This window comes from Pleurodeles waltl, chromosome 5, assembly GCF_031143425.1.
Source record: "Pleurodeles waltl isolate 20211129_DDA chromosome 5, aPleWal1.hap1.20221129, whole genome shotgun sequence".
Lineage (NCBI taxonomy): Eukaryota > Metazoa > Chordata > Amphibia > Caudata > Salamandridae > Pleurodeles > Pleurodeles waltl.
This window is the reverse complement of record NC_090444.1, coordinates 233,191,407-233,215,486: the sequence shown is the minus strand read 5'-3', so window position 1 is coordinate 233,215,486 and position 24,080 is coordinate 233,191,407. Positions and strand designations below refer to the sequence as shown.

The window sequence follows — 24,080 nt, the reverse complement described above, 5'->3', positions numbered from 1 at the left end:
TTGTTGGGCAGCAGTAAATATAGCAGAAGGCAGAATGAGGTACCCAGATCTGTGAAATGGAAAGCCAAAGTGAACTGTCAGTGTCCATAGACAGAGGTTGAGAGGCTGACTTATACAATGTCCTACAGTAGTCAGATATGAGATGAGCAGTGCCAGTCTCTTACCTGTGTGTCACTGGAAGTACTGCATGATGATGTTGGTTTGGTTGTCAATATCTTCTTCCTCTGCCTCCTCTTTCCACAGGCTCCACAGCTGCCACAAGACCATCATCAGGCCCATCCTCCTGCAGAAAAGGCACCTGGCATTGCAATGTCTGGTTGTGCAACATGCAGCATGCCACGATTATCTGGCACACCTTCTTCGGTGAGTAGTATAAGGAGCCACCTGTTAGATGGAGGCACCAGAATCTGGCTTTCAGCAGGCCGAACGTCCTCTCAATAATACGCCTAGTTCTCCCATGTGCCTCATTGAATCATTTCTCTGCCCTTGTCCTGGCATTCCTCACTGGGGTCAGTAGCCATGAGAGGCTGGGGTAACCAGAGTCACCTGCAAATGCTGAGGGATATCTGTTAGACACACACTAAGCCTTAGTGACTACCCCATACCCAGACACCTATTCATACTATGTCGGAACCTTGAGCTCACCTATTAGCCAGTTGGCCCATAACATAAGGGATACTGCTATTCCTCAAAATGTAAGCGTCATGCACAGAGCCAGGATACATGGAATTCACATGAGAAATGTACTGGTCTGCCAAACACACCATCTGCACAGTCATAGAATGGTAGCTTTTTCGATTTCTGTACACTTGTTCATTTCTGCGGGGGAGACAAATGCCACATGTGTACCATCAATGGCACCAATGATGTTGGGGATGTGTCCCAGGGCATAAAAGTCAGCTTTCACTGTGGGCAAATCCTCCACCTGGGTGAAAACGATGTAGCTGCTCATGTGTTTCAGCAGGGCTGACAACATTCTAGCCAACACGTTAGAAAACATTGGCTGAGACATCCCTGATGCCATGGCTACTGTAGTTTGAAAGGAGCCACTTGCCAGGAAGTGGAGCACTGACAGGACCTGCACTAGAGAGGGGATTCCTGTGGGATGGCGGATAGCTGACATCAGGTCTGGCTCCAATTGTTCACACAGTTCTTGGATGGTGGAACGATCAAGTCTGTAGGTGATAATGATGTGTCTGTCTTCCATTGTCAAGAGGTCCACCAGGGGTCTGTACACCGGAGGATGATGCCATCTCATCATCTGCCCCAGCGGATGTGCCCTATGGAGGAGAACGGTGAGCAGAGGGTCATGTACCACATAGGTTGCACAAGTGTTTTTGCAGCATTGTGAGTAAATCCGTGTGTGGCACTGTTTGTCCGTATTTCTGCCAAAATGCGCTGTGACGCAGTTAGGTGCCATGCCATGTGCCCCCCTGAAATGGTGGCTGCCTGACCTGTAAGGAGGGACAAGGGGAAATGAGGTAACTGCACTGGCGTTGTGCAGCGTCGCGGTAGGCGGTCGAAGACCGCCACGCAATTTAGCACTGGTTATCATTGGGCCCTATGGGTTCCAGGAGCCAATGATGATGTACGCCGGCGGTGACGGTACGCACCGCCACGGACGTGACCGCCATTTTCTATCTGTTCACTCACTTGATACCTGACCTTCAACAGGAGAGGACCTACACTGCAAGTGCTGCTGTGACCTCAGTCTGGAAGCGACAATGGCTCATGTGTCTGGGGAAAGGGCCCCTGCCTTCACCGCGGAGGAGTTGGACAAACTGGTGGATGGGGTCCTCCCCCAGTACACGCTACTCTACGGTCCTCCAGACAAACAGGTGAGTACACTGTGAGCATGATGCGTGGGCAATGCCTGTTTGGAGTGGTGCGGATGGAAGATACATGTGGGTGGTGGGGCTGATGCCTGCATGTGAGGATGGTGAGTGTATGTGTGTCAGGGCATGGATGGGAACTGCTGGGCAATGAGGGCCCGAATGGGAGAGTAATTTCCTTTCATCCAGTACCTTTCCTCTAGGTCAGCACCCACCAGAAGTAGGGTATTTGGCGTGCCATCGCCAAGGAAGTGTGGACCTTGGGTGTCTGTCATAGACGGAGCACCCACTGCTGCAAGAGATGGGAGGACCTGCGCCGCTGGAGCAAGAAAACGGCAGAGGCCCAGCTAGGGATGCCCTCCCAAGATGGAAGGGGTGCCCATCGCACCATGACCCCCCTGATGTTCCAGATCCTGGCGGTGGCATATCCGGCGTTGGATGGGCGCTTGAGGGCATCACAGCAGCCACAAGGGGGTGAGTACAGTGTCATTCAGCTGACTCTGCGCGCTTTACGAAGTGTCTGGGTGGGAGATGTGGGCTGTGGGTTCCCTTAGGCCAGGGCAAACTTGGTAGGGTAGGTCCCTTGTTAGGCAGGCTCTGAGGCACTCCAACCCCAATAGTGTTAGTGGGCATCTACAACTAGCCAGGCTCCTGTGGGTTCCAGGTGTGCAGCAAATGGTGTTAGGCATAGTCCCCCATGGGCAGGTGATTTTCCTACTAACCGCTAGTGCATGGCCTACTGCATAGGGCTGTGTGTTGTGTCCGCCAACGGTAGTGGTGTCACTGGCATTGACCTTGTGCCTCCTTTGTCTTTCCCGCCCCTTCTTGTTTTGTCACCCTGTCCTTGTGTGCATTAGCATCATCTGGTAGAGGAGCAGAGGCACCGGAAGCAGGGGGAGATGCATCCCACATAGCCCATGAGGGTGAATCTACGGAGTTTGAAGGCACCAGTGGGATGGAGGGCGAGGGCAGCTCCACGAAGGGGACTGAAGGGGACACCAGCGACAGCAACTCCAGGTACATCGCGTGGCTGAGACACCCAGGTGAGACGAAGTCAACTGCCACACCCCAGGAACATGTCTCCCACTTGAGAGACTGTGGCTTTGCACTCCCCAGGATCAAGCAGTGGGCAAACCACCCACTTGAGAGACTTGAGAGATTGTGACTTTACACTGCCCAGGACCAAGCAGTGGGCAAACCACCCACTTGAGAGACTTGGGAGACTGTGGCTTTGCACTACCCAGGACCAAGCAATGGGCAAACCACCAATTTGTGAGACTTGAGAGACTGTGGCTTTGCACTCACCAGGAAATAGTGTGGGCGGTACACTGTGTTCCGCCTGTCTGTTGGCGGTGACCGCAGCAGTGTTTGTTGCTACCGCCATGGCGGTCGGAGTGGTAAAGTGGCTGTCTGTGTTGGCACCATGGTGGTGATTCCATTTTTTTAACCACCGGCCTGTTAGTTGTATTACCGCCGCTTTATCATCGACTGCCAGGGTTGTAATAAAGGCCACAGTCCCTTCTTCCTTGCTAGCTGCCAGGTCCAGTCCATGTCGGTGCAGCCTCTCTTCGCCTGGTTCTTGGTGGAGCATGGCAGTCCCTCTTCTCCAGTTCGCTGAGATCTGAGTTCTGGGTGCCAGGGGTGCTCTTTTTATGCCCCAAAATAACCTCAGGGTGGACACGGTCAGTAGCCAATGGGCTACTTGCTTCCCTCCCTCCTGATGACCACTTCCTGTGAAGTGTGGCATCTGGTTATCCCAGAACTCTCCGTTATGCCCACCCTCAGGATGGCAGAACCCATCTCTCTGCTCCCTCACTCAACCCAGAGGTGTGGCTACTAAGGGGGCTACACGCCACTGAAAAGAACGGTTTGGCAACTAGTTTTCCCTCTCCTTCCCAACTGCCAGCCTGTCTACAATAGAGTAGTCCCTCTCCCAAGTCTTGCCATTTAAAGGCTGCTTCTCCTTTGAAGCTCACCTTTTGGGCCAACACCAATATGGCTTCCTGCCATGGACAGGTAAAACCTCTTCCCCATGCAGGCTCCTATTGTGTCCTTTCCTGGGAGTCGTTTGCTCATTTCCCTAAGAGGGCAGAAAGCTGTCTTAGGGACACACCCCATGTGCAGCCATAGACTGGCAAAGAGGATTCAGGGCAACAATGTGGCTACTTTGTAAAGGTTACATTAATTCTGACTTGGGCATCAAGTCGGGCTTAATGCCACAAGTTGTTTGATACCTTACAGTATTAACTTTAGTAGTCCAAGTCCAAAAGTTAGCAAAAATTGGGTGTCAGCTTGTAACTCGGCACTCGCTAATAGGGCTATTGGCCTTCCACAGTAAAAACGGCAATTGCACATTTTTATTGTTGGAGCGTGTAAAAATACGTTCCACTTCTTAATACACAACACCCTCCTTAGGGCTCAATAGGTCTTACTTAGCGGTGACTTACGTATATTAAGAAGGGAGGACTTGGCTTTGCTATTACTTTAAATGGCAAAGACAAGTTAGTTTAAAACTGCCCTTCCATTCTGCAGATGCAGGGGAGTAACTCCTTCACTCCACTGAGATTCTTTCTTGCTTCTTGGTTCAGGCTGAAGTCTTGCTGACCCAAAAGGATGCACAGCCGGGGAAATATTGCAGTTGTTGGAAGGAGCCGGAGAAACAATGTTGCAAGGCGAGGCAGTCTCAGGAGCTGCAGTCTTGTGGGTTCCTGAAGAGTCCAGTTGCGGTTCCAATGGCCAGAAGTAGAAGTAAACGATACAGAGGAATCCTGGTAGAGTCTTGCACATCAAATCTGGGGACCCACCAACAAGGGAGTCCTTAAATAGCCCTAAAAGGGGGTTTGGTCACCTAGCAGGCTGACCACCTATCAGGAGGGGTCTCTGACATCACCTGCTTGACCTGGTCACTCACATTCTCCCGAGGGGCCTCTGCACATCTTGGTTTTAAGATGGCAGAATCAAGTGGCCACCTGGAGGAGCTCTGGGCACAACCCCTAGGGTGGTGATGGACAGGGGAGCGGTCACTCCCCTTTCCTTTGTCCAGTTTCGTGCCAGAGCAGGGACCAGGGTCCCTGGGCTGGTGCAAACCTGTTTATGCAAAGAGGACACCTTCTTGCAAGTGCCCTTCAAAGCATACGAGTGCCTTGGGGAAACTACCCCTCCCAAGCCATGTAATACCTATTTCCAAGGAAGAGGGTGTTGCCTCCCTCTTTCACAGGAAATCATTTGTTTTGTCTTTCCCTGCTTGATATGGTCAAGCAGCAGGAGGACAGAACCCTGTCTGAGAGGTGGCAGCAGTGCAGACTGCCTGGAAAACCCTAGAGGACTGGTAGGAGCAATACTGGGGGGTCCTCTAGGAAGCCCCTAGAGTGCATGGAATCATACAACCAATACTTGAGGCAGTATTGGGGTACGATTCCAACATGCTTGACACCAAACATGCCCAGGTTCAGAGTTATCATTATGTAGCTGGACACAGGTACTGTGTCCAGTACACGGGTCAAATGGCTTCCCCGTACTTACAAAGTCCAGTGTAATGGAAATGGAATTTGTAGGGGCACCTCAGCTCATGCAGGGGTGCCCTCACACACAGAGACCTGCACCCTGTCCTCTGGGCTAGGACAGCCTACCATAGGGGGGACTTACAGTGACCTGTGTTGAAAGGGTGCATGCACCTGTAAACAAAGGCTGCAATGGCAGGCCTGCAGACACACTTTGCATGGGCTCCCATGGGTGGTACAATACATGCTGCAGCCCATAAGGAAAACCTGGTGTCCCAACACCCTGGGTACCTAAGTCCTATATACTAGGGAATTATAAGGGGGCACTAGTATGCCAACTGTGGAGTGTACGAAAGTCCTAGGCAACCGAATTTAAAGGGAGAGAGCACAATCACTGGGGTCTTGGTTAGCAGGATCCCAATGAAAACAGTCTAAGCACACAGCAAGCAAAATGTGGGGGTAACCATGCCAAAAAGAGTGAATTTCCTACATGGTCTGTCAGAGGGAGGATAAAGGAAAGAAAGTATCCCTGCTGAACAAACTGCAGGTTCCACCTGTCTGATATTACGGCCTGGCAACCTGGCAAAAATCATTCCAGCCTCCCACCTGTTTGCTGTACTCCACTAAAGACACGTTAAAGATGTTTGGGAGGTGGGGCTGCAGCAAGTGGGTAATGGACTGGTTGATTTATTGACCTTGACCGTAAGGGCAGTGGCTACCATCGCCTCACCATGAAACTACTGAGCACCTTGTGGACTTTGGACTGGCTGGCAGAATGGGTACATCAGTTGAAGTCATGAAAGGAGCGGAAAGGCTGATGCAGTTCGAAAAGTGGAGCAGATAGGCCCCCTACTCCTCGAACCACTCAGGAGTGTAGTGCGCCTCACCCTGAAACAGGAGAGTCCAGTCAAATGGCATGCCCATGAGGAATAACTGGACATCACCTGAAAAACGGTGGACCACAGCCAAGTGTGGTGGCGAATGGTGACAGTGGTGCCAATGGCCCACTCGATGGGATCGGTGGTGTCCACACCGCAACAAGTTGTGAACTTGGCTCCTTCTTGGCACCCTGTAGTGGGTGAAAGAAGACCAGGCTCAGGGGAGCTATCAAGCCACTAGCCTCCTGCAGATCTTCATGCCGATTCTCCTTGTGAAAGGTGAGGCCAATTTTATCAATCATATCATAATCTTTATCTGAATCTGTGTTCAAAAAGGAATGAGGGTGTGCGGTTGGATTGCGGAAGCAGAGGAAGTTGAGGAATAGGAGATTTAACTGTAGTGGGGTACAACTTTGATTAGGGACAAACTGGCCTCCACTCAACAACTGAAAGTACAACAGGGGCCTCGTCTTTCGGCATAGATGAAGTCAGCACTAGTGTTGATGCTCAGGTATCAGTGTGGACTGTGGCACCAGAGAAAGAGTCAAGAGTAGATGCCCAGTCATTGGCTCGGAACTTTCATCAAGTATGTCTCGTCCATGAGTCTTCCAGTGCATGACAATGTAAAGTTTTGCCTTGCGATCTCATTTTGCCTTCGTGTTTACTGGCACACAGTCCCTGCAGGCCTTAGAGTTGTGGCTCGATCCCAGGCACCACAGGGAAATCTAGTGAGGATCTGTTACAGACATTTGCTTGCGACAGTCCTTTTGGGGTTTAAAACCTGTTGCTTTGTGAGGCAAAAGGTAGCTGTGGAGCCATGTCTGGTGGAACAGAAAGAAAGGAACTGACATCAGCATGCAGGAGTGGCGCCTATAAAGGCTTTGCACGTAATTTCTGGAGTGCAATGGCATGAGTACAGAGCTGCACTGTATTGCTGAAAAATCTCTGTATCCAGTCTGACACCTGACATATATTCAAAAGGTGAGGAATCTGTGGGTAGAAGTCTCTACCAGAAATGAAAGTGTAACATTTCTCCCTAATCTTTGTCTACTTCACCCCATTTACTATATTTTTTCTTATAGGATTTATACACATAGTAGTGATTTTATATAGGTACATGTTTAAGCATATTCTTTTGGAAAACAAATATTTGCGGTCAAAAACTGTTTGGGATTCCGCAAGTAGGCGGAAGTATTAAACATTTTCAAATAAGAATAAAGAACCCATATGTGGAATTTCAAATGCAGGAGATATTTAAAGTAAGACTGATATGTTAACACGTATTTGGCAGTTTTTAGATTCAACATGTACCTACTTGCATATCTGATTCCAAAGACAACGATGCATCAGATTTTTCTTGTTTTGGCACTGCTGTTCCCAGGGGATGTTTTAACATTTTACATCCAGGGCCCTGCACAGCTGTAAAAAGACATATAAAAATGACTTTGCATAACCAAACTTGTAGCGAGAACTTACTAAATTAATCATTACAGGTAGTGTTTGTATCTATACAATAGATTTTTCAAAATCTGGTTAGACATTTGTTGGGATACTAAATGTATATTTATGAAATATGGCTTGGGAAAAGTGAATAGTTCAAGTTTCCCATTGGTGAATGATCATTTGCTTCCTACTAAAGAGATGCTATCAGTGTTAATTGATCCCTGTTACATACTTGACAAAAATTTTCACATCGAACCATACAGTCTAATAGCACAGATGCTGAGCATTGAGGGATAGCAACAGGCCTTCCTTGCATAGTTATGGTGTTCAATGTAAAAAAAAAAACAGAACTTAAGAATACTTTTGCAATTAAATTAAGGATTTAAATGATGGTCTGAAACACCTAAGCTCTAAGATGTTGGTATGGAGTGACGTTTCCCTCAGACACCATAAATTGCTGTCAGGTAGCTCCTGGAGGTCCGCTCTACATCGTATGATGGAAGTGTTGAGTGAAATATTTGGGATGTGGGTGAATGTTGTCCCTGACCAGCACAGATGTTGTACTACATATCCGCCACTGTATCTCTTTTCTTCAGTGCATAGTGACCGCAATGGCATTGTCCCAGTCTCAGTTGGGATATTGGCAATGTGTTGAAGTTGGTTTGATTGGCTGGGTTAGAGAGAGATTTAAAAAAAGGGGTATGCAGTTCCTATAGAAAAACGAGTGTCAATGTGAACAGGTCGATCACAGAATGAGAGATCAGGAGGGGGCATCTGACTGCTCAGGAGCAAGAGCCCTCATACACCCAGATGGGTGTTGTGCATCATCACTGGGTGTGCTCCACGCTGGGATGGCACTACAATGCCCAACGGCCTCTACAGTGGGGCTTTGCCGGAGATCTTTTTTTTTTTTCTGTGTAGGAAGTGTAAGTGCTCTAGGTGTAGATTGGTATGGATATAAGTGGGTCAGATCAGACTAAGTTGTACCCTGTCAATTTCAATCTGTGGGTCCTCTTGTCTAGATTAAAAACAGTAGTAATGATGGCTAGAAACAGAGATAATAGTCCATCCCAGCTCAAAGTGTGATGTTGCCGTGTGTAAGGAAATGCCTCCGTGGCATGGTTAGCCCCTGACTTTTTGCCTTTTGTTGATGCCAGTTATGACACTGACAGTTCACTTTGGTTTTCCATTTCACAGATCTGGGTACCTCATTCTGTCTTCTGCTATATTTACTGCTGCCCAACAACTGTCATACATTGGTATGAGCAAATGAACATTTACATTGTGTAGGAAAATGGCTCCCTGTTGCAGTTACCCCCCACTTTTTGCCTGATATTGATGCTGACTTGACTGAGAAGTGTGCTGGGACCCTGCTAACCAGGCCCCAGCACCAGTGTTCTTTCCCTAAACTGTACCTTTGTTTCCACAATTGGCACAGCCCTGGCACACAGATAAGTCCCTTGTAAATGGTACCCCTGGTACCAAGGGTCCTGTTGCCAGGGAAGGTCTCTAAGGGCTGCAGCATGTCTTATGCCGCCCTGGGGACCCCTCACTTAGCACATGCACACTGCCTCACAGCTTGTGTGTGCTGGTGGGGAGAAAATTACTAAGTCGACATGGCACTCCCCTCAGAGTGCCATGCCAACCTCACACTGCCTGTGGCATAGGTAAGTCACCCCTCTAGCAGGCCTTACAGCCCTAAGGCAGGGTGCACTATACCACAGGTGAGGGCATATGTGCATGAGCATTATGCCCCTACAGTGTCTAAGCAAAACCTTAGGCATTGTAAGTGCAGGGTAGCCATAAAGAGTATATGGTCTGGGAGTTTGTCAAACATGAACTCCACAGTTCCATAATGGCTACACTGAAATCTTGGAAGTTTGGTATCAAACTTCGCAGCACAATAAATGCAGACTGATGCCAGTGTGGTATTTATTGTAAAATGCACCCATAGGGCATCTTAGAGATGCCCCCTGAATACCAGTCCGACTCCTAGTGCTAGGCTGACCAGTTTCTGCCAGTCTGCCATAACCAGCCGCGTTACTGGCCACATGGGGAGAGGGCCTTTGTCACTCTGTGGCCAGGAACAAAGCCTGTACTGGGTGGAGGTGCTTCTCACCTCCCCCTGCAGGAATTGTAACACCTAGCGGTGAGCCTCAAAGGCTCATGGCTTTTGTTACAGCACCTGAGGGTATCCCAGCTAGTGGAGAAGCCCAAACCTCCGGCCACTGCCCCCACTTTTGGCAGCAAGCCTGGAGGAGATAATGAGAAAAACAAAGAGGAGTCACCCACCAGTCAGGACAGCCCCTGAGGTGTCCTGTGCTGAGGTGACCCCTGCCTTGAGAAATCCTCCATCTTGAGATTAGAGGATTCCCCAATAGGATTAGGGATGTGCCCCCCTCTCCTCAGGGAGGATGCACAAAGAGGGTGTAGCCACTCTCCAGGACAGTAGCCATTGGCTACTGCCCTCCTGACCTAAACACACCTCCAAATCTAGTATTTAGGGGTGACCCAGAACCCAGAAAATCAGATTCCTGCAACCTACACAAAGAAGGACTGCTGACCTAAAAGCCCTGCAGAGACAACGGAAACGACAACTGACTTGGCCCCAGCCCTACCGGCCTGTCTCCAGACTCAAAGAACCTGCCCAGCGATGCATCCGACAGGGACCGTCGACCTCTGAAGCCTCAGAGGACTGCCCTGAACCGAAGGGCCCAGAAACTCCAGAGAACAGCAGCACTGTTCACCAACAGCAACATTTTTGCAACTTTGAAACAACTTTTAAAGAACTCTCCCTTCCCGCCGGAAGCGTGAGACTTCACCCTCTGCACCCGACGCCCCCAGCTCGAGCTCCAGAGAACCAACACTGCAGAGAGGACTCCCAGGCGACTGCGACCTTGTGAGTAACCTGAGACGACCCCCCTGCACCTCCACAGCGACACCTGCAGAGAGGATCCAGAGGCTTCCCCTGACCACGACTGCCTGGAACAAAGAACCAGACGCCTGGACCATGCACTGCACCTGCAGCCCCCAGGCCCGAAAGGAATGAACCTCCAGTGCAGGAATGACCATAAGGTGGCGGCCCTCTGCCTAGCCCAGTCGGAGGCTGGCCAGAGAAGCCCCCCTGTGTCCTGCCTGCATCGCTTGAGTGACCCCTGGGTTCCTACATTGATTTCTACAGGAAACCCGACGCCTACTAAGCACGCTGCACCCGGCTGCCCCTGTGCCGCTGAGGGTGCCTGTTTGTGTCCCCCCAGTGCTCTACAAAACCCCCCTAGTCTGCCCTCTGAAGACGCAGGTGCTTACCTGTTGGCAGATTGAAACCGGAGCACCCCTGTTCTCCATAGGTGCCTGTGTGTTTTGGGCCCTCCTTTGACCTCTGCACCTGACCGGCCCTGTGTTGCTGGTGCGGTGACTTTGGAGTTGCCTTGAACCCCCAACGGTGGGCTGCCTATGCCCAGGAAACTGAACTTGTGAGTGCTTTACTTACCTCAGAAACATAACCTTACTTACCTCCCCCAGGAACTGTTGATTTTTGCACTGTGTCCACTTTTAAAATAGCTTATTGCCATTTTAACCTCTACTGTGTTTGCTACTGCTCTAATTCAAAGTTCCTTACTTACCTATGTGGAGTACCTTGCATTTTATGAATTTACTTCAAATTTTAAATCTTGTGGTTCTAAAATAAATTAAGAAAATATATTTTTCTATATAAAAACTATTGGCCTGGAGTTCAATCTTTTGAGTCTGTGTTCCTCATTTATTGCCTGTGTGTGTACAACAAATGCTTAACACTACCCTCTGATAAGCCTATTGCTCGACCACACTACCACAAAATAGAGCATTAGAATTATCTAATTTTGCCACTATCACTATCTCCAGAAAGCGGAAACAATATTCCAGGAGTACCAAGACAAGAAAGTTAGTTTTTTACATTAATTAGTTTTGTTACCTAATTGTGATAGTCTGTTTCTTTACTTAAATGTACAGCCTTGTTAATTATTTTTCTTTAGTAATAATGGCAACAGTTTGCATGTCGCAACCCCTCCTAACCTGGAAGATATGGTAGAAACTATTTGGTACATAGCTGGTTGCAATAGGGGGGATTCTTTCCTGCAAGGAAGCAACGAATTGAAGGGAGTAACATTTATGAGAGCTTGGATGAAATTCTGTTAGGACAAGAAGATGGAGAACTACCTGACAATTATGAAAGGTGAGTGAATATGTTAGAACTGCATTTTGGCACCCAAGTGAACGTAGTGATGGAGAGTCACAAATATTACTCTAGTTCATAAGGGAAAACAGGGAAAATATCTAACTATCTGGCCTGTTTAAAAAATGTAGTGAGAACATGGGAATTTGGAGAACTCACAAATTCACTCATTAGGGATCAACTGATGCGGGGTATTGCAGAAAAATTGGTGGTATTCACTGACACAGGCTCTCCCTATATCCTGATACAATTTAGGACTCTATATGCAGAAGGGATTGAGGTACACAAGCCTGACATTAATCCTAGGGGTTATGGCAGGGCTTTTGCTGAGTGAGAATTCTAGACATTTAACTTGTCACGCCCCTAGGTGCTTTCCGGTTCACTAGAACAGCATTTGGACTAGCCTCAGCGGCTGCTTGTTTTGAACGCATGATGAGGAAAGTACTGGAAGGTATCGAACAGATCTTGTTTTTCCAGGATGACATCCTAGTTTACGACAAAAACAGTAGTGATCATGATAAGGTTTTTCAACAGGTAAATCTGAGGCTGCAAAAGAGTGGGTTGACCTTGAATAGAGAAAAATGTAAATTCGGAGTAGGGACAGTGACCTATTTAGGTCACGCCATCTCTGGCGAAGAATCAGTCCCAAATTGGATTCGATTAAGTCCATTGTTAAAGCGCCGATACACAGTGAGAAGGAGAAACTAAGATCAATTTTGGGGGTCATGGAGTACTATTCTAAATTCATTAAAGATTTTGGTGCACTTGTTCTCCTGATGAGGCAAACCTTTAAGAAGGGAGAAAGGTTTGAGTCTTTAAGTGCTTTTGAATCCATCAAGATGCAACTGAGTGGAATGCCAACTTTGGGATATTTTGATCTCTGCAGAAGGACCATTTTGACCACTAATGCCAGCTTAAATGAGGCTGGTACAGTCTTATCCCAGCTAGATAATGGTGAAGAAATGGTGGTTGCATTTGCATCTATAACACTCAAATGTTCAGAAGTTCACTATTCAGTTGTAGAGAGGGAGGCTTGTTGCATGCACTTGGGCAGCGAAGCATGTCAAATTTTATTTCTGGGGCATCCCTTTTGTAATGACCACAAGCCATTTGTGAAGCTGTTCTCATGTAAAAGTAGTAGTGGGCTACACCCAGGATTGCAAGGTGTATGGAAGGTATAAGAGAGTTCACCTTTGAGGTGAAGCACATGAAAGGTTCGAAAAATAAAATAACAGATTGTCTTTTTAGACTACCAATGGAGAGTGATGATTCTGTGGTCGTTGAGGAATCTTAAGTATCTTGGATTAGTCAGGAAGCCATGAAGGAAGAAAAATAAGAATGAGAATTGGAGAAAAGCAAAGGGGTACTTTATGGGAAGATTAGTCTGCTTGTATTTAAGGGGTGACCAGATTTAGAAATCTTTAGTGAGGTTGTGAAGCGGTCTAGAGCTGTCAAAGAAGAGTTGTATATTGAAGGAGTGATTTGTGCTGATATGGGAAGTGGATATCGCCTGAATGGGTGAGGGAGAAATAAATGTGTTTGGCACATGAGGGTCATCTTGGCAGAAACCTAACTAAATCCAGGCTGAGAGAGTCTTATTGGTGGCCAGGCATGGATAGGTTGGTTTAGGAGGCGGTCAGAGATTGCAATATGTGTCCTCAGGCACAGTGCTTTAAATGGAAAAATAGAATTGCAGGTACTCTGTAATAGAGTACCTGCTTGTTTCTGAGAAGTGCCGGTACTCTCCAATTAAAAGTATTACGTTTTTCTTGAGATAAGCCGGTACTCTCCGTCTCAAAATAAAAAAGTGCCGGTACTCAGTACCGGAGAGTACCGGCCCATTTAAAGCACTGCTCAGGCAGACAAAAGAAGGATAATGAGACAAACACAATTGCTCACTTGCAGAAGTTCTTCTTGAACCATGGCAAAAGTTGGGAATGGATATTGTAGGGCCTTTTGATTTGCTGAGGCCTTCAGAGAGATTTGTAGTGTTGCTTGTTGATTATGCAAATAAAGACCTATCACTGAATTCTTGAAGGAGGAGTTTTCCAAGGAGGGAATTCCCATAAATGTTGTGACAGACAATAGACTGCAGTTTGTGTCACAAGAAATGTGAGTTTGCTTTTGTGCTTAGGGCATTGAGCACTACTGCACAACAATCCACCACCCTCAAGCCAATGACCTTGTAGAAGTCATGAACAAAAGCGTGAACGATTGATTGTGTACAGAAAGCCTTGCAGAATGGGATGACTTTGGTGGATACATTAAGGGAAACGCTTTGGGCACACATGACTACTCCTAATGGTGTAACTGGTGTGTCTCCATTTGAAGGGCTGAAGGGTAGGCTGACCAAAACCAATTTGTCTTCAGTTGTGTGGTTCCACAGAATTGGTGGTTGGGTTTGTAGTGCAAATGACAAGAACATTAAACAGCACCAACGGATGTACAAGGTAAGATGTGATGCCTTGCATGAGGTAAAGTGTGGCAGATGGAACATTGGGGGCATGGTTTATATTAAGAAGCCTAGATTTGTAATGAAAGGCACCAAACAGTTTATGGGGCCTTTTAAGATTGCTAAGGTAAAGAGGAATGTAGTCATTCTGGAATCTGGTAATGTGTGGAGTATACTACGTTTAGTGAAAGCAAAAGATATTGGTAGTGATGCTACCACTGGAAATGATTCTGTGAGTGGCAGTAACAATGCAGGAACAAGGGAATCACATGGTGAGGAGTGCAGTGGATCTGGAGGTGGTGGAAATCTAGTTGGGTGGCAAAGGAAACCTGCGTGGCTGAAGGAATCTGTCTAGTTGGGTTGAAGGTGAATGCCTTATGATGAGTGCTGGTTTGTGTGACAAGGAAACAGTATTACAATTATTGTGTTCTGCTTAAATTACTTTCATTGTGGATGTATAGTAAATTTACATGTTACTTTATCAGTTACATTTGGGTGTTTTAACTTGCATTATTCCATTTTATTATGTATAGCTACATATCGGCGTTTTCAACAAGCTGCATTTAATACATGTTACTATGTTGTTATTACATTCTATTGTATGTGGTGTTCTCTGTATTGTTATTTCTGTTGGTGGAAAGGGGGATGCGTTGTGGTTGGTTTGATTGACTGGGTTAGAGAGAGTGCTACTCAAGAGCATGGGTTCCAGAATGAGAATGTGGGGAGAAGGAAAGGTGTGTGAGGAAGAAGCAAAGTGGGCAGGACGGAGTCAAATGGTGATGGTACTGGTGATTTGAAATAAAGGCTCAGAAACAACTGTATTCTTTGAGTCACTGCGACCAAATCTAAGACTTACCACGGTGCCTATTTTACTCCTCTTCAAAAGGCTACACATGAAGACCTTCTCTTTCATGATAGCAACTGGAAAATCTAGAAAGTGGTCACCAAGAAATGAGGAATGGCCTTTCTAACATTGAAGGTGAGGCCCTAAAGTGCTGGAAGTTGAGCTTTGATGAGTTGGGCTGCTTAATGTGTCTGTCTCATAGAAGGTACAATGAAAGTTGCTGCAGTCAGCCTGCAGATGTTGATGTCTCAATGTCAATTTTAATGATACCTAAAGCCTGATCAACGTGCTTGCCAAAGATGTGCTCATTGTCGAAGGGTGCATCCATAATCTGCTTCTGTATTACAGATATAAACGTGCTCTCGGGCCATCTGTGCTTAAAGAAAACAGCATTATTGCCCAGTTGGTAAAGCTCACATAAGCTGAGCATTTGTGTGTGTCTATTAGACAAACCATTGTCTGCTCTCCCCCGAGAACTGCCTTTGGCTGAATCTTGGCTTCCTTAGTTAATATAAAAGGGCTAATGTCATGCCATAATTGCCAGTCACAGGTGCTTGTTCACACCTTGACTGGTGTCATTTGAGGCAATGTAAATGGGCCGTTAACCTTTTCAGGTGGAGGACATTTCATCCGATTAATCTATTGGCTGAACATGAACATCGTCATCACTTTACTCCCTCACTCATTATCGTGAACATTATCTGATCATCATTATCTCTTTTGTCTTCCTGCTGACAACGGAGTTGCTGGAGGAAGGGGGCAGAGGTAGTGGGACTGGAACGTAAGAGTAATTAACACAAAGGCTTGCTAAGTCCAAGGGGAAATCACAGAACACATGTTTAATATTAATTATATAGTGGCGGTTGCCACTGTGTACTTACTTTTAGCTCTGCGTTTCCACAGGAATAGGGTCTTTTACTTAGCGAATAACTGCTGCTGTTTGGAAAATCTGCACAAAACTTTCCAAACCAAAAGGTTAACCAACTAGGCTCCTTCATGTAATGTTTTGCACTGATTTGCCAATAGGGGCCAAGAAAAAGGGAGGGTCCTAAAACATGTATTTCCCATTTTAATTTCTGTAGGAAAGTTTGCACTCTGATACAGAAACCGCAGCTGAATGGAATCACACCAAAAAGCTAAAAGTTAGAACTTTACTCAAAAAGCATGTTTTTTTGTGATTTGGTGTAAATTAGCTCAACCGTTTTGGAGAAATGTGCATTTAAAGAGGAGCTCTGGTTGGCCATAAAGGGGTTAACAAAGTTAGGTATATCCAGACAGTTGATGTCCAGATCTGCTCTGACTGGCCAATTTAAAGGGGACAAGTCAATCGTGATTGGCTGGCCACAACATGAACAATACGTTGTGGCAGCCAATACAGGGACATGGTACCTGTGCCCTGAAAATGAATTCAAAGCATGTAAGGGGCAGGGTCAGCACACTCTGACCTTCAGTGGCACGTGGGGTCCTAAAGGAGCGACCCTTGACTGGCTAACTACAACAGCGTGGCATCTATTGCAGATCTAGGGGACACTGCCCTTGGTAAAATGGATTGACGTGACTGCCAGGTTTTGGGAGGGGGTGGATCACAAAAAGGAGCACATATAAAGGATAATACCAGATTTTAGTTACAATATAAATTATTTGTTGTTGGTGTTAATTCATTTTTGGAATTCTGTTCAGTTCTTTGATGATATTACACAGTGAAAAATACAGACCCTCTGCTTGGATTTGATGAACCATGTTCAAGAGAAAAGTGTTTTCTCCAATGATTTTCTCATAAGGGATTCAGAAGCTAAAACGAGAGCACATTTTCTAGAAGTTCAGACACTCTTCCTCAGCCATGTGAGACAACATCTGATACAATCTGAGAAGATGTCCTCCCAACAGCAGCGGTAGCCTTTCTATTGATTCCCCAGCACTCTACAGTAGAGTCCTCAGTGTTATAATAAACAATTAGTACAGTAACCTTCGGAATTTAACATAGAAGAGTGGCCCATCTGAATGCCATCTTGATGGAATCAAAGCTGTCAAACTGAAAACGTTTCCTTTAGAAATTAACTAAATGAAGGGTTTTATTTTGTCATAGGAATTCTGATTAGTGCTCTAGAAAGCTGAAGGAGAACACATTTTCTATAAATTCTCATCAATGTAAGAAACACAGTCTGGCACTCTGAGTGAAACAAATCTTCCAACATGAGCAGCAGCTTGCCAGTTAATTCCCTAGTATAGTACTGCAGCTTCAACACAGACGTCTAATGAGCAACTAGAGAGCTAACATTATGTACCTTCCTTGATGGAAAGCAATGTGTAAAACTGAATGCATTTTCCTACATAGGAGACTGCAGTAGAGGCATAAAATTAAAGAGTTTTTTGTCATAAAAATGAAGGTTAGTGCTCTAGAATGCAAAAACGAGGGCACATTTGTAATGTGTTTTCAAATATCTTCCTCATCCATGTCAGTAAAACACTGTAAAATGCAGAGAGAAATGTGTACTTCCAACACCAGCAGCAGTTCATCATTTAAGTCCCTAGTGATCACCTGACACTTCACCCCTCCCCCCTAACTAGTTCCATATTGGATAAAATCCTCAGCTTTTGAGATCAGGGTGTAATCCTCAATGACGCCAAGTAGGAAGGCCACTTCAACCTTGGACAAGGGAGGATCATGCTTTTTCAGGACTATACCCTGGTAGTTCAACAAAGTAGTGCCTGTTTCATGAAGGTTAAATATAAGTTGAGGGAAATGGGCTTATGATATGAGTTTCTCTTCCCAACTAATTTCAAAGTTATGAAAAATCAGCACACTTTCTTTTTCACATAGCCAGAATCAGACTGGCCAAAGAAAATGGAGCTACCAGGGCTCCAGCAATGTTAAGACTAGAACATGTCTAGATTAAGATGAAAACGAGAAGAATGCCTTCATGAGCTTTTATAACACCTTCATTCTCCTGCCCTAAATATATTGGCAGGGAGAACAAAGAATTTACAGTCAGGAGGGTTAAGATGTATTAATGGGAAGGTAACCTTGGGAAGGTGAGTATTAAACTTAAGTTGAAATGTATGGCAGAGACAAAGAGGATACTCATGCCCCTTATTCCTCACTAGTGATGACAGTCAGTAGGCCCTTCATGTGGGACAGTGAGCTGATGTAGATTGGCTGGGCTGACACTGGGCCAGGAGGATATGGTTAAGATTTAGTAAAGTCAATCATATTGAGTGCCAGCCCTTTTTTCTTGACAGTACATTCATTCCACATGTAGGATGTGTTTCTCAGATGCCCTTCAGTTAGTTGTGAGCAAGTCTGAGACTTGTTCACTGGGCAGGGAATCTTTGGGTCTATGCCTTAGGAGGGGTGGCGGATAAATGGGTCTACAATGGAGTCTTCAAGAGTAGAAGACATGCAAGGGAGTGAGGAAGCCACTTCACTGTGGTGCTTAAGGGCTCCTACTCCGGATACAGGATGAGGACAAACACATAAAGTAATCTCACATGGAATATGCAGGGTTGTGGGGGATTGTCCACAGCTGCTAAGCAATTTAAAGTGTATTTATGCCTGAAGTGCAAGGAGTGCAGCTGGCCCTATTATGAGGACACTGTAGCTACACCAAAAAGGGGGGGGGGGGGGGAGAAGGGGGCGTCAGAAGACAAACTGATCCGCTTTTGAGGTACCTAGACTTGAACATCAGTGACCTTAAGTGTGTGGTGCTGATGGACAAACCCCAGAATAAAGTCCTACACAAAGCTGGGAAGACTCAGCTGCTTTGGTGGAAAGGCAGCACTGCTTTGATTATTCGGCTTACACAGCACACCTAGATGTAGAGAGAGATAGGTCCAGTACACTTCTGGTTTAGTTGCTGGCTTCAGTAAGAAAGGCCCGCCACCGAATAGCTTCGTAGTTTTACATCTGGTCCATCAATAGTTGCAGGAATTCATACACAAGACGTTTTTGATTATTATGCAATAATGCAAAAACTATATGGCGGCCAGGAAGTTGGCATGGAAAAGTAATTAGATAATTTTCTTTCAGACATCCTACTTCTCTGACTTAATAGTCAGGGAGATGACACATCGAGGGGACTATCTCATTCTAAGAGGTGAATAAAACTATTTCATTGCTTACTAGTGGTAAAGTTCCAGGTGCTGATGGCCTGCCTCTGAAATTCCATGCTGCCTTTGCAGACCAGTAGGCCCCCAAGAACACGGCCAGGGAAACTGATGAAGACCCAGATGAGCTATAGGCATACCAGCCCCTATCTATCCCAGAAGTAGATTACAAATTTCTTGGGAAAATTGTGGCCAAAAGGCTGTTGAGGAACTTGCCAAGGATTGTGTATGAGGACTAGAATGGCTTTATACCAGGCTGCAGCAGATCACAGAGCATACAACTGCTATTTAAGGTCAAGGAGGTAGCCTCAACAGAATGGCCTGGCAGGGCAAAATTAGCAATTGAAATGGAGAAAGCAGTCCCTGAGCTGGAGGTTCTTGCACAAGGTACTGAAAAAATCTGGCCTTCGACATAACTCTTGTAAATGGATGGCTATACTAAACACTTCACCAGTTGACACAGTGTGCACTGGAAGGATTATCTCAGAGCACTACCAAGTCTGCTGGAGGACTAGACAGGACTGTCCCATCTCTCTCCTCCTTTCTGCGGTAGGAATGGAATTGTGTACTGTACAGAAGGGATGAACGAGAATGGTGCATACTGGATGGGGTAACATGCAACATTATCTTCCTCAATGCAGATGGTTTGCTGCTGTACATCAATGTAGAGACTGGCCTTAGACCAATCGCCATACCACTCAACAATTGTGGGAGACATTCCGGACTAAGGGTGAACTGGAGAAAGACCTGTCTTTACCTCTTGAGAGTGAGGGATGCCCTTGTCTGAAGAGACCCTGTTGGAATCCTCCCCATGTGGTAGACCTCCACCTTCAAGTATCTGTGAATACTGATGTATTAGGACGAATTAAGTGGGCCTTTTGAAAGTCTCTCCCACTCACAACACTGGGAAGAATATCTCTATCCAAAATGATAATGCTGCCTCACTTGCTCTACTACTATGCAAACGTATTGGTCAACTTCCCCAGATGTTACTTTGAAAAACTGGATAGTGTGCTAATGGACTTAATATGGAAGGGTGCCAGCCCAGTGTGGCGATGGGTATTTTGAAGTGATGGGCTTTTCAAAAGGAAACAAGGGTCCAGGAATTTGAGTTGTGCTACTTTGAGGCTAATAATGGCTCACTCGTTGGTTAGCTTCTGTGGGGTCTGTGAAGACAAGTCTTGCATCAGACTAGTCTGCCAAACTCCACACCGTGCCTTGAGTGTGCAATGCGGCACTGGCAAGCACTGCTGCGTACCCCAATGTGATACGCCTTTCGCACCTGCTATCACACTAGCTTTGATATTATAATTCATGGAAATACGAAGGAGTAACCAGACAATAATGTAGGAACAAGTAGGGATATGTAAGGTCATGGACTTGTTTGAAGGAGGAGTACAGATTCCATTCAGCATGAAGGTGGACACGAAAGGACTTCCCCCAGGACTGCTTTGAGGTACAGGGCCCTATTAGCCGCGATGTACACATTATAAGGCATCACAGATACTGCACTGCTGGCAGTATTTACAAAGGACAGTGGTTGGAGACCTATAATAATGGTTAAACAAGGCCCTACTAGATTTGAGTGGAGCGTCATTTGGAAAGCTGAATCACAAGTGCAAAGCAGATCTAGATCACTCGATCTGAAAGACTGTGAGAAAATCATACAGATATTGCAGCAAATGGCAATGGAAGGGGGACCATGGACTGCGTCCGAGAGAAGAAACTGCTTAGCTGCATCTTGCCTATCATATACAACTTCTGAAAAACAGTTGCACAGATAGACCTTAAAGTTTGAGACAATCATCTCCCCTAAGACATGGAAGTAACACGCTAACAGGCAAATTGCAATCTTCAAACAAAATGCGAGGGTCCTTGAAGAGGTCTTCCCTATCAACAACTCATTAACAGAAGAAAGTGTTCAACTGAGGCGGATGCTGGCTGTAAAATTTCTGTTAGAATTTTAGCCTTGTTCTCCTGCACAGGCAAAGGCAGCTCAAGGACCTCTACATCTTGAAGAAATACAAAGGGAGGCTCTGAAAACAATTTAGGTCAGTCTCTAAAGTGGTATCCAGGTCATCTACATTCTGCAAGGCCAGTATCGCCAGCATCTAACCCATGTGGGGAAGATGGCTGCCCACCTCACTGCCATCATCGCCACCATGTTATGTGGTACACACTGTTCGGCATCTGCATGGAACCAGAGTCAAAGCGAAATAGCTCTCCAAGCCTGCCAAAGTATTCATCATGAGACAAGTGTCTGTGGAAGGACTCCTGCATAAATTGTTATGCTTCACACTGGGACATTAATAAAACAGCCTTTGTCTTCAATGTTTTGTGGCAGATCTGAGGTCAGCACAAGGGATAGCACAGGCACCGATGACTGAGTAACAGAACAAGGCCTTTGGCGGAAGAGGAAGGTCAGCTAGTACTAGAGCAGCGTAAGGAGAAGGGTGCTTGAGGTCAACCAGTGCTGTAGAAGTAGCCACAGGCGGAAACCCAGACAGGGGCAGCAACAGCTGCTTGCGCTATGCAAGGGCACCTGAGTAAGCCAGAAGAAAAGGCTACTTATCTTTGCTAACCCTATTTCTGGTGGCTACTGTTTAAACTTAGATTCCTCACCTTGTAATCACACCCAAGATGACAGACTGGGTACAGAAAATTCTCAAAGCAACTCCCTCGCATGTCACTGTGCAACTTTGCATTGAGTCCATCTCACCCTATAAGTGATGTTGGGGTCCCTCCAAAGGTGCAACTTCGGATCACTCACTGTTTTTCCCTGATCTTTTTCTGCACTATTAATCGTGTAGTTCTTAAAACTCCGATTGTGTCAGTGTGCAGATCTCTAAATTGGAAACTTATTAAAAACTGAGTAAATTAGTCTACTCCACAGAATGAGGAAGATGGTGAACCAGCGAGGAATCTGGGTTCTGATAGAGTATACACCATAAAGAACATTTCCGAAGATAAGTAACATTTCCCTCTGAAGGATACTTCTAACAGAAGTTTCCTCACCTTGAGAATAGATACCAAAGCAGTACACCCCAAGGAAGTGGGTATGCAGAATGACTTATGCACGAAAATCCTGCTGGATAGTATAGTAAGCTGGGTTCAGGCTGTAGTACCCCCACTTTTCTTGCCTGGTGTTAGTATGTTTTGGACAGTAGTGCACTGGGATCCTGCTAACCAGGACCCCAGTATTCTCTTCACTAAATTTGGTTGCTAGTAAACTTTTTACACCCACAATTGGCATACTGGTGCATCCATGTAAGCCCCTAGTATATATATTACTTAGGTACCCAGGGCATTGGTACACCAGGGGCTCACCCTATGGGCTGCAGCATGTAGTGTGCCACCCACAGGACCTATGACACTGTGTCTGCAGGTCTGCCATTGCAGCCTGCGTGGAATGGTGAATGCACCCTTTCCCCACCTAACCTGACCGCTGCACTTAGACATTATAAGTCACCCCTCGGGTAGGCCCTTCAGTCCAAGGGCAGGGTGCATGTCTATAAGTGTGAGGGTACCACTGTATGAGCAGGGTACTCCTACAGACCCCATGCCAATTCCTGGACTCTGTAAGAGCGGGGAAGCCATCTTAAGGTATGTAGTGGACACTGGTCAACACAAGTGGTCCAACTACATAATGACTTCTCCAAATCTAGGCATGTTTGGTATCAAACATGTTGGAATCATTTAACTATCCTGATTCCAGTGTTAGTAGCATGATACCATGTACTCTTTAGAGGATCCCCCAGTTCTGCCTGTGCAGCCTTACTAATTCTAGCTGCCAGCCCACGCTGCTGCTTACCCCAGACACTGTTCTGCCCTCCTACTGGTGAGCCAGGCTCAGGCCAGAGGAGCAGAACAAAGGAATTCCTGCAAGGGAGAGGTGTGAACACCTTCCTCTGTGTATTAGGTGCTGAGGGCTTGGGTGAGGTGGCTTCTGAGCGCCACCAGACTGCTTTGAATGGCACATTTGGTAGCCTCCTTGCATAATCTGGTTTGCCAAAGTTAAAGAACCCCTGGTTCCCATTCTGGCGCGATACTACACAAAGGACAGGGGAGTGACCACAACCTGCCCAGCTCCTGCCTTAGAGAGGTGCACAGAGCTCTGCCAGGGGGCCACTTGATTCTGTCATCTTGAAAATAAGATGGGGAGAGGCCACTGGGGGCATCTGACTGGTAAGGCCAGGTAGATGACGTCCCTGACTCCCTCTAATAGGTGGGTAACTGCAGGGAGTTAGAAACCCCTTTTTGGGTATACTTAAGGGCTCCCTCGCAGGTGGGTCCTCAGATTCCTCGATCACAACTCTCTAAGGAACTGTCTGCAAGACATCTTCTGCTCCTGGCCTCTGGAACTGCTGCTGGTCTTCGTTGGAAGCAAACAAGTCTGCTTCTGGTGGGAAGGCTCCCACTACAACATTGCTTCTCTGGATCCTGCAAGAATTTTGCAACATCCAAAGCTGTGCATACTCCAAGATCACAACGACTCTGTTCGGACCAGTAAGCATGAAGGAATCTGAAAGTGTAACTCCCCTGCAACCGCAGGCACCTCAAGACAACGTCGACCGGATGGTGGGGTCTGCTGTCCCATGGACATCCAAAGACTTTGCAACACAGGTGGTGAGTTTGTGGCCTCCTCTGGGTCCTGCTTGTCTTCTAGCCAACTTGGGAGACTGTAGGACCCTGCTTCTGCCACTGGACTGGAACCCCTGTGCACTGCAACTGTTGCACTAGCCAAGGCTTGTTGACTCTTTATCCAGGTGCTCTTCAGGCTCCAAGAAGCCCTGGACTCCAGCACTCTGCAATCC

At 46.5% G+C, this 24,080-nt stretch overlaps 1 protein-coding gene across 3 annotated transcripts in view; it reads right to left on the bottom strand.

The window, feature by feature from the left end:
• Positions 1-24,080, bottom strand: part of BICRAL (BICRA like chromatin remodeling complex associated protein) — a 602,600-nt gene that overhangs the window by 228,013 nt on the left and 350,507 nt on the right. For all 3 annotated transcript variants that reach the window (XM_069233969.1, XM_069233971.1, XM_069233970.1), the window contains one exon: positions 7,526-7,629. In XM_069233969.1, coding sequence (XP_069090070.1) covers positions 7,526-7,629 — 104 coding nt within the window. The remainder of the gene's footprint in view (positions 1-7,525; positions 7,630-24,080) is intronic.